Below are 12018 nucleotides of genomic sequence, written 5' to 3' on the forward strand. Positions count from 1 at the left end.
AGCTTCCAACAAAGGATCTAAGTGTTCCAATTCACTTGAAAATCTTCCCGGAACTAAACCAACCATCCCCGCAAGTCATAAAATAACAACCAAACATACCAAAAGCATCAAATGGGGAAACAGGGCTCAAATACAAAAAATGACCAGCCATGTCGTTACATTCTCCCCCTCTTAAACAAACGTTCGTCCTCTAGCGAGTTTAGAATCATACTTGGTGTGCCAAAATGATGAGGATATATGTCCCACATATCATGCTCGGTCTCCCAAGTTTCCTCCTCGATTGGCTAACCTCTTAATGGACCTTCATTGATGCAATATTCTTTGACCTCAACTTCCGAACTAGACTATCAAAAATTGCCACCGGCTCCTCCTCATAAGCAAAATTCTCATCCAATTGCATTGTGCTGAAATCCAAGACATGTGACTTATCTTTATGATGCTTCAGAAGCATGGAGACATCGAACACCGGATGAACTCCCGAAAGACTAGGAGGCAAGGCAAGTCTATAAACTACCTCGCTGACTCTCTCCAACACCTCAAAATGACTAATTAACCTCAGGCTCAACTTGCCCTTCTTCTGAAACCTCATCACGCCCTTCATAGGCGAAACTCAAAGAAGAACTTTCTCACCCTCCATGAATGTCATATCACAGACTTTTCTATCAGCATAACTCTTATGCCTGTACTGTGTTGTGTGAAGCCTCTCCTTAATCAACTTCGCCTTCTCCAAGTCATCACAAACCAAGTCTGTGCCCAATAGTCTAGCCTCACCGAGCTCGAACTAACCAATTGGATAATGATATCGCCTCCCATATAAGGCCTTATACGGATCCCTCTGGATACTTGACTTGTAGTCATTGTTGTAGAAAAACTCCCACAAAGGTAGAAACTGGGCCCACTGACCTCCGAAATCAATAGTGCATGCCCTCAATGGTCCGCTTGGACTGCCCATCCGTTTGAAGGTGAAATGCAGTACTCAACTCAGCTTTCATGCACAACTCACGTTGGACCCGCCTCAAAAAATGCGAAGTAAACTAAGTGCCACGGTCTGAGATGATATAAATAGGTACACCATATAGACGAACAATCTCCCTGATATAGATCCTATCCAACTGCTCCAAAGTGTAGGAAATCATGGCCGGAATGAAATGCACCGACTTGGTTAATCAATCCACAATGACCCAAATGGCATCAAACTTCCTTAAGGTTTATAGCAACCCTACCACAAAGTCCATGGTAATGTGCTCCCTTTTCCACTATGATATATCAATCATTTGAAGCAAACCACCTAGTTTCTGATACTTATACGTGACTTGTTGGCAATCCAAACACCTAGAAACATGCTCAAAATGTCCCGCCTCATTATCCTCTATCAATAATGCTGCTTCAAGTCATGATACATCTTTGTAACACCTTGACGAATGAAATACTGCAAATTATGAGCCTTCTCAAGAATCAAATCTCTCAAGCCATCAACATTAGGAACACAAACTTGAACCTGAAGTCGCAACACACCATCATCAGAGATAGTCACCTCCTTAGCATCAATGTGCTACACCGTGTCCTTAAGGACAAGCAAATGGGGATCATTATACTAGCAAACTTTAATGCGTTCAAACAAGGATGAGTGAGATACAACACAAGCAAGGACTCTGCTCGGCTTCGAAATATCCAATCACACAAATTTGTTGGCCAACACTTAAACATCCATGGCTAAAGGTCTTTCCACAGCTGGAATGAATGCTAAACTCCTCATGCTCTCTGCCTTCGTACTTAAGGCATCTACATCCACATTGGCATTCCCCACATGATCAAGAATAGTGATATTATAATCTTTCAACATGTCCAACAACCTCTGCTACCTTAAATTCAAAGATTTCTATTTAAACAGAAGCTGAAGACTCTACTGGTCCGTATACACCTCATAAGATATGCCATATAAGTAACGTCTCAAAATCTTGAACGCGTGCACAATAGTTGCTAACTCCAAATCGTGCACCGAATAGTTCTTCTCATGTGGCTTCAATTAACATGAATCATAGGAAATCACCCTACAATCCTGCATCAACATACACCAAATACCAATATCGTGAAGCATCACAATAAACTGTATATGTTCCCGATCTCGAAGGCAAAACCAAAACCGTAGTTATAGTCAAAATAGTCTTGAGCCTCTAAAAGCTCTCCTCGCACTCGTCAGGCCACATGAATAAAGAACCCTTCTGAGTCAACTTAGTTAATGGAGCTGTAATAGATGAAAAATCCTCCACGAAGAGACCATAGTAACCAGCCAATCTCCTGATCTTTGAGGCTGAAGAAGGTCTGGGCTAACTCTAGACATCCTTAATCTTCTTTGGATCCATCTTAATCCCCTCACTGGACACCACATGGCCCAAGAATGCCACTGAATCTAACCAGAACTCACACTTAGAGAACTTGCCATATAACTCTTCTCCGTTAGAACCTGGAGTACCGTCCTCAAATGTTATTTTTGCTCCTTCCTACTACGGGAATACACCAGGATATCATCAATGAAAACAATTACAAAAGAGTCCAAATAAGGCATAAAGGCTACTAGGGCATTAGTTAAAGACAAAATACATCACCAAGAATGTCTTAAGAATGTCTGAACCCATGATCTTCAACTGATGGTACCTCGATCTCAATTCAATCTTTGAGAACACCCTTGTACCCTGAAGTTGGTCAAATAAATCATCCATATGCAACTGTGGGTAGTTATTCTTGATGGTAACATTGTTCAATTTCCTGTAGTCAATGCACATCCACATAGAACCATCTCTCTTCTTTACAAAAAGCATAGGTGCACCCTAAGGTGAAACACTCGGCTAGATGAAACCTTTATCTAATAACTCTTACAATTGTTCCTTTAATTCCTTCAATTCTGCTGGAGCCATGCGATCGGTGGAATAAATAGGCGTTGAGTTCCGGTGTCAAATCAATACCAAAATCAATGTATATATCAGGTGGAATGCCTAGTAGGTCCGCAAGGAACACATCTGGAAACTCTCTCTCCATGGGGACTGAATCAACTGTAGGTGTATCAACACTAATATCTCTAACAAAAACAAAGTACACCAAGCATCCCTTCTCAACCCTCCTTTGAGCCTTCAGAAAAGAGACCACCCTACTAGGAATATGACCAAGTGAAACCCTCTATTCCAACCTTGGCAACCCCGACATAGCTAACATCACTATCTTAGCATTGCAACTAAGAATAGCATGGTACGGAGATAACTAATCCATACCCAAAATCGCATCAAAGTCCATCATATTAAGTATCAAAAGATCAACCCTCGTCTCATAGCCCCCAATAGTCACCACACAAGCATGATAGACATGATCCACCATAATAGTATCCCAACGGGTATAGACATATAAACAAGAGTATCCAGAGATTCACGAGACATATCAAAATATGAAGCAAAGTATGATGACACATACAAATAAGTAGAACCCGGATCAAATAAAACTGAAGCATCTCTATAACAGTCTGGAACAATACCTGTAATGACTACATTTGATGCGATTGCCTCAATCCTACCCGGGAAAGCATAACAATGAGCCTAGCCTTTAGGACGATTTCTACCCACTTGTCATCCACCTCTAGCTGGTTGTGCAGGTGGTGAAGTATTTGGAGTGAGAATCATAGCCTGGTTACCCTGTTGGGGTACTCTTGTCCAAAGTTTGGCACAATTCTCATCATATACCTCATATCCCCACACTTAAGAAACCTCTCTACGAACGTGGCTATTGGAACTCAGTTTGCCCCGGACGACTAGAATAACCGCTATAAGAACCCCATGGAAGAGGTGCACTACAGGATGACTGACTGGTGCGAGTGCTCTGAAATCCATGGCTAGCTAGAGCACTACATGAAACCTGAAGTGAGGACTGAACTGGTCGATTGAAATGACATCCATCATGTTAAACCTTGGCCGCAAAGTAGGGGCCACTAAATCCTCTTGAGCCACAAGGCTTCTTAGCCTTCCTATCCTTATTCTCCTACCTATAGATACGCTCTAATCTCCTAGAAATCTCCACAGCCTAATGAAATGCACTCTCAGTCTCTATCTCCCGTGCCATCCCAAATCTAAGGCTGGAGGTGAGTCCCTCAACTAATCTACGAACTCTCTCTAGCTCAATAGAAAACAAAGGAGCTGCATAATATGATAACTCTATAAACATCATAGCATACTGAGTCACAGTCATACCCGCCTAGCACAAAGGCTTAAACTCACAGCGCAACTCATCCATATAGGTCTGAGGGATAAACTCCCCCAAGAAAAGATCTATGAACTGGGACCGTGAAAATGGTGATGCGCCAGCTAGTCTAATCGCATCATAATTCTGCCACCATATGTATGTCGACCCAGTCAACCAAAAAGTAGTAACGTCGGCCGTGTTCGACTCTACAAAACCCAGGGTAGACAAAATACGATGACAGTGATCCAAGAAACTATGTGTATCCTCAGAAGCCCCTCAACTGAACCAGGGAGGATGAAGTCTTTGAAACCTCTCCATCCTCTTCTTCTCCTCAGCAGACACAACCAGCCCTACCTCAGTCTAACCTACACCTACTGGCTGCATTGGCATAACAACTGGTGTCTAATAAACTTGACCCAACTTCTCTGGTGTACATGCGGCAGGAATCTGGGTGCCTCCTTAGCCTGTGAAGTAGTTGGTGCAATGGGAATCAACCCTGCCTGGGCCAAACTCTCAAACCTACTCATAAAATGAGCCAAGGTCTCCTAAAGTCCAGGGGTGGCAATAAGCCCCTTATGTGCGCGAGCAGGTCCCACCTGCTCAACATGATCAGACTCTTGCTCCTTAATACGAGCTACTTGTGGCTCTAGCACTGTTTCTCTAGTAGGGGCTCTAGTTGTAGCGTGTGCCCCACCTTGGCCTCTACCTCGACCCCGACGTTACACGAATCTAACAGGAGGCGCTGGTGTCTGCTTAGCTGATCCAGATGAACGCGTCCTAATCATCTGTGAGAGAATAAAAGAGTAAATATTTAAACATTGGAATAAACAAATCCACATGATACAAAATGAAAGAAAGTAAAGTTTTCTAACAATCCGGTAGCCTCTCAAAGATAAGTAAAAATGTCTCCGTATCAATCTGCAAGACTCTACTAGACTTGCTCATGACTCGTAGACCCTAACCTAGAGCTTTGATACCAACTTGTCACGAAACAAAATCCCACCAATAGTCATGATGGAATCTAACTTCTAAGACTAGGTTAGCCAATCACACAATGATACAAAACATCAAAATAAGATATAATAACTCTGAATTTTAACATAAACTGCAGGAATAAAGCCTCAATAAAGCCAAAACGTAGGTATATAAATCAAACTTCCTAAAACTAGATAACACTTAGTTACGAGCAGTACACAAGATACATAATGAGTATCAATGATTACAATATTATATGAAAGTAATAGAAAAATATGAAAATAACAGAAGGGGACTCCAAGGATCTGCGGCGTCCATGAGCTCTACATTGAATCTTTCCTAACAGTTCAAAAACTCACTCCTGAAGACTGCTACCTCCAGCATCTGGATCTGCACAAAAATATTCAAAAGTGTAGTATGAGTATGGGACAACATGTACTTATTAATTATCAAGACTAACCTCGGTAAAGTAATGATGATGTTCAAGTCATCTAATACTCATTAATTAGAGAACCTGTGCAATAACTCAAATAACTAGCAACAAGAATATAACGAGATTTAGTACCATCAACACAACGAAACAAGAGTTATCAGCTCATCACGGGCAAATCATGTTTAACAAATGAATTATCAATCAATAACAGAGGCATAAATTAGCATGTAGAAAAAATAACGTAAAATCATGTAAATCATATAACAAAGCATAAAGAATGCACTTGCTCAAACAGGAAGTCCACCCTTATACTCCACAAATCAACAACAAGGACGCTACCCTTATATTCCACATATTATAAACAAGAATGCGACTCTTATACTCCACATATCATAGATATGAATGCTACTCTTATGATCCACATATCATCAACAAGAATTCACTCCTTATACTTCACATTTTATCAACAAGAATGCCACCATTATATTTCATATATCATTACAATAACAATATCTGGTCTGACATATCCACATGTGTCATAAACATAACAATTCAAGATAACATTTTATCATCAAGAGACATATTCTCATAATTCATCAATAAATTGCACGAGGACATGAAGACAACAGAGTGCATATGTGTGCTCAAGATATAAGGCATGACTACTGTAATATCAATTTAGCAATGATTCCACAAGTGCCCATGATGGCTAATTAGGAACTAATAATTTTAAACATGATCTCTATCATGAAAGGATAAGTTTGCATAGTGATTCAAAGATTTACATGTGTATCATAGAGAGCACGCAATCAAATCAAGGCATAGTAGAAGCCTAAAGTCTTTTCCTGTCAGTTTTCATACATAGTACCCATATATATTCTTGTTACCTTGCATATATGTTGCATCACATACATTATAATTACACAAATAAGGTACACGCCTAAGGGTTATTCCCTCACACAAGATTAGGCAAGATACTAACCTAGAACGTGCCGAATAACCCTCCAAAATCGCCATTCCTTTTGAAACCACCTCTGAATTGCTCGAATTTGTCAAACAACAACTTAATAACCTCAAACAAAACCATAGGAAATAACCCCAAAAAATAAAGTGTCAATCTTTAATCAAATCCTTAAAAGTCAATAAAAGTCAATCCGAGCCCGCACGATCAAGACCTGAGTCAAGGGGTAGATCCTGACAACCCATAACCCTACGAGTCCAAATTATGATTAGATACCAAAATCGAGTCCAAACTAACTCCCAAATCCCCAATATCCTCTTTCTTAATTTGTAGACAAAACCCCCAAATTTTTCTCTTTTAAATCCATATTCCAAGTGCACAAAACTATGGAGAAACAAGATCTAACATCATAATAAAGTAGAGATTACTTACCGTCGAAAGTATGATGAAAATCCTCCAAATATCGCCTCTAACCGAGCTCCAAATCTCCAAATTAAGAAAAAATGAGCTAAACCCTTGAATTATAACATTTCCCAATTAATTCCGCATCTACGAACAAATATGTCGCTTCTGCGACTCTGCTTCTGTCACACCCCAACCTTGGGGGATGTGGCCAGCACCTGGTGCCTTATTGGCCCGAGTGAACCACATCTGAAGCCATACTCTGAACATACAAAGGATTGGGCTAGCAAGGCCATTACATATATAATTAATAGAGAGAATGATATTAACTCGTATAAGTTCCACAAGGCCACAAAATAACCATCAGAAGGCCATCTGATCATACAGCCGAAAAGGAAGGGGGTGGGGAGCAACCCAAAACATATATACACACATAAGGCCGACAAGGCCACTATACTAGTCAATTGACCAACAGAGAGGCCGACAAGGCCAGACATGATAATAAGATATACAACTCAAGTCTAAAAGCCTCTAAGATGATCATATCGGACAAAAAGATCGGGACAGGGACTCACCATACCCATAATAAATCTATACATAGATCTCATAGCATACAAAAAAATTACAACAAGTCCAAGAAGAATGGATTGCGTCACACCACCGTTGAGCTAGATATCATACTCGGAAGGTCAGTCAACCTGCCTATCTGGACCTGCGAACATGAAACATAACGCCCCCGATAAAAGAACATCAGTACGAAAGAATGTACTAGTATGTAAGGTAGATAAAGCATAAACAAAAATATGGACATAAGTAAAAGACAATAAGAGTCAACTTGAAACTCTGAATTTCCACTGAGGGCCATGATATGCATTATGCAATGATACAATATATATGCAAATATAATGACTTTGAGCTACAACATGCGTATAGAACTCTATAGGCCTATGTGGGCATCATCATCATCATCATAACCAACTGATCAGTGATGCTATGTACTATACATATACGTGTATATAACGCCGTCGACATATATTCATGTGTGTATGCATGAAGACCATTAAGATACATGATGATCATGTCAGCGTGACATAAGTTCATTACACCTACGACTATCCTTATGTGACTAACATGAAAATATACTTCCCATAATCAACCAAGGAGAACAAGACATAAGGTACATAGGAAACATAGACATGAAAAATGAGCATAACCATCTCTATTACTAAGAGTAGAGCCATCTTCGGAAAGGAACATTTGATTGCGTTTCTGTTTTGGTCAACTTAGATCATGCCAAAATAAGAAATTTAGCCCTAACATACCTTGTCGACTACTTAACCACACCATGTCAAACTCAGTATGCATAGCACTTCGATCTACAATAAGCGATAAGGAAACTATTGTTAGCTATGGAACTAGATATCGTCACAAAGAGCGACAAGTTCGTCTATAATAATTTGGATAGAACATCTCCTATTTATTCACTTTCCTCAAATTAAAAAATCAAACCCAACATGTCCAATAAACAAAAACCATATATACATCATTTTACAACCTTATATCCACCACAAAATACCACAAAATAGCCGAACACACCCCAAATACATTATACACAACAACCAAGTGTTATCTTGCACTTTACCATCCATATAAATTAGCTAGGACTTAGATACACTTCAAATACAAGTGCGAGGAGAATAACATTACCTCACACAGCAAGAACAAACCTTTTATTATTCTGCCCCAACTTGGAAGAACAACTAACAGAAGCACAATGCGATAGAACTACGTTATACTAGAACCACGGGATTCACGACACTTGATATATGTTGTTTACCTTTGGTTTTGCCCTTGGACCATGTATGAACACTTTAGAGATTATTTTGGGGTGTTTAGGATCTGTTGGTGTCTAAAATTAAATGAGATAAGGAAGCACCAGATTTATACATCAAAAGAAGCTTCCCACCACCTATGTGGATCCCTAAAGGGGCTGCCTGCGCAGTATCGCAAAAAAGTGAATATCTCTCTACTCCGATGCTGTATTGATGAGCAGTTTAATGTGTTGAAAACTAGACTTGTACTAATTTAATTTGGTGGGTGTATCATCCCATAACTCCAAGTATACTGGGAGAAAATCTCAGTAACATTAGACCCAAATTTTATTAAACTTAGGAACGTAACGTGCAACAACTTTTGCCGACTTTTTTTAAATAAATTTGCTTGACTGCAAAACATAACTTACGACTATTATACGGTTCAAATACCTCATAAAATGATATTTGTATCATATTAAGCACTCATAGTCTTACCCCAAAAATATGTGTTATAAGATCTTCAATTAGTTTGACCCTGAAACCTTATAATACATAGTTAATACTTGTTTAATGCCTTCCTTAAAATTATAGGGGGTATCCTCACCTATAAGAGCTTAAGTTAGCTTACTCAAGACGCAATCAACATAAAGATACAATATGTAACAGCTTGTGTGGACCAAACCTCGTATGTGCGATCTCACTTAAGTCCCCGACCATCTGCTTCTGCGAAACCTTTCCCGCTTCTGTAGAATTATACCTGCAGAAAGACCTCGCAAGAGCACAATCACCTCTGCACCAAATCTTCAGCACATGCAAACCCCCAGATCCCAGTCTAACTCTGCTTTTATGGTCACTTGTCCGCTTCTACAGACCTACAACTGCGCACCATACCTCGCATGTGCGAAACACTAGAAACGGAGCTGCCAAACAACCTCAAAATTGTCTGAAACCTATTCGAAACATACACGAGCCCTCGAGACCCCATCCAATCATAAAAACAAGTCTTAATACTTTACCCAAACCTATATAAAGTCTCAAAACACCACAATTAATATCAAAACCAAGAATCATCGATCAAGATCAATCTCTTAAGTTCATAAACTTCCAATTCCAACCAAGAATCTGATTCAAGACTAAGCAATCCGGAATGAACCCAAATTTTTAGACAAGTCCCAAATAATAAATAAAGCCTATTCCAACTTCCAAAACTAAAATCCAAATTCGTTATCACCAAAGTCAGCCCCTTGTCAAACTTAGGAACTCTCCAAACATTCACATTGCCAACTTTCGGCATATACCGCCAAAATATCCTAGGAACGTCCAAATCTAAATTCTGACATATGCCTAAGTCTAAAATTACCATACAAACCTATTAGAATCATTAAATCACTAATCCGAGGTCGTTTACACCAACGTCAAACCCTGATCAACTCTTATAACTTAAGCTTCCAACAAAGGAACTAAGTATTCTAATTCATTACAAAATCATTCAGGAACCAAAACAACTATCCGCACAAGCCACAAACAACAACCAAACATATAATAAACATCAAAAGGGGAAATGGGGCTCAAATACACAAAACGACCGACCTAGTCATTAAAGTTGACTTTGATGATAGAAACTTATGATTGTTGTATCGGAACTTGAAATAGGTTCATTGTGTCATTTAGGACTTGTGTGAAAAGATTAGTTGAAATTCAGATTAGTTAGTCTTGAATCAGAGGCCAGATTTGTAGTTGGAAGTTTATGAACTTAAGAGATTGAACTTGATTGACGATATTTTGTTTTAATATTAATTTCAGTGTTTTGAGCCATTGGATAGGTTTGGGGGAGGTATTAGGACTTGTTCGTATGATTGGATAGTGTCCCAACGGCATTGGGTGTGTATCGGATAAGTTTTAGATCAATTTGATTTTGGTTGGCAGTTCTGGTGCTGGTGTGTCACACCTAGGAGGTATTGTGCGTAGGTGCGAGTTCGTAGAAGCGGACAAGTTATCACATATGCGAGTATGGCTGGAGGATGGAGGGTCCGCAAATAGTTAGCTTTGGTGCACCTCCAAGTCCGCAGATGCATAGGATTTGTTCGCAGAAGCGAAGGCAGGCAGACCTGGGGATTTTCATAGAGGAGTAGGTTTCTTGCACATGCGATATCGCAAAAGCGATGTTGAGCTCCGCAGGTGCAAGTAGATAGAAGCTTAAATTAACTCGTAGATGCGAGGTTAGGACATCAGAAGCAGAGTTGCAGAAGCAACAAATTTGTCCACAGATGCGAGGTTAGGACCTCTGTTATCATGTTTGATTGTCGCTTATGATTAGCTTTCCTAGACAGTGGGTTAGGAGCCATTACAACTAGTGGGGGTTTTTGGGTCGTGACAAGCTGGTATCACACCCCTATGTTAATAGGTTCTACGTGTCATGAGCAAGTTTAGTAGAGTCTTGAAGATTGGTACAGAGACGTCTATACTTATCTTTGAGAGGCTACCAGACTGTTAGGAAATAAACATCTGATTCTTTCATTCTCTATCACGCGGATTTGTTTATGCTAAATATTGAATCCTTTCTCTTTTATTCTATCATGGATAGTAAGGACACATTATGTCGCGTTAGCTGAGCAGGCACCAGTGTCCCCTATTAGAGCTGCGAGAGGCCAGGGTTGAGGTAAAGGCCAAGGTGAGGCACGCACCGTAGCTAGAGCCCCTGCTAGAGCAACCACGGTGGAGCCACCAGTCGCTCCTATTGAGGAGAAGGTTCAAGATTATGTCGAGCATGTGGGACCAGCTCAGGCTCAAAAGGGACCTACTGCTACTCTTGGATTTTAGGAGACTTTGGCTCAAAATTTGAGTTTGTATAGGAGTTTGTCCCAAGCGGGTATGATAAAATTGCACCAGCTACCTCACAAGCTCGAGAAGGAGCATAGACTCCCGCCATATGCACATAAGAGCAGTTGGCTTAGGGTTACCAGACACTAGGGTTCGCCGGTGCAACTAGTCATCGTAGCTCAAATCGAGATTGGATTGTCCTTGACTATCGAGGAGGAGAAGAAGCTAGAGAATTTCAGATATTTCATCCTCATTTTGGTGGAGAGCCTATTGAGGATACACAGGGTTTTCTTGATCAGTGTTAGTGGATTCTACATACTTTGGGTCTAGTGGACTCAGATGGAGTTGACTTAACTACTTTCCAGTTGACATGGCCAGCCTATAGATGG

General features: G+C 40.2%; 1 protein-coding gene across 1 annotated transcript; it reads right to left on the minus strand.

Annotated features, from left to right (window-relative positions):
- Positions 1-1372: 1372 nt before the first annotated feature.
- LOC138892373 (uncharacterized) lies at positions 1373-1843 on the minus strand. Its single transcript, XM_070176081.1, has 2 exons — positions 1706-1843; positions 1373-1552 (listed from the first exon to the last, which is right to left on the minus strand). Exons 1-2 carry the CDS (start codon positions 1841-1843, stop codon positions 1373-1375), a joined length of 318 nt encoding a protein of 105 aa, XP_070032182.1.
- Positions 1844-12018: the final 10175 nt, after the last annotated feature.

Source organism: Nicotiana tomentosiformis, chromosome 5 (assembly GCF_000390325.3).
Source record: "Nicotiana tomentosiformis chromosome 5, ASM39032v3, whole genome shotgun sequence".
Lineage (NCBI taxonomy): Eukaryota > Viridiplantae > Streptophyta > Magnoliopsida > Solanales > Solanaceae > Nicotiana > Nicotiana tomentosiformis.

Coding starts and splice junctions, on each gene's coding strand:
- LOC138892373 (XM_070176081.1), bottom strand. CDS start 1,843: ATGTTGAAAGATTATAATATCACTATTCTTGATCATGTGGGGAATGCC. Junction 1,553..1,705: donor AAAGACCTTTAGCCATGGAT/GTTTAAGTGTTG, acceptor GACACGGTGTAG/CACATTGATGCTAAGGAGGT.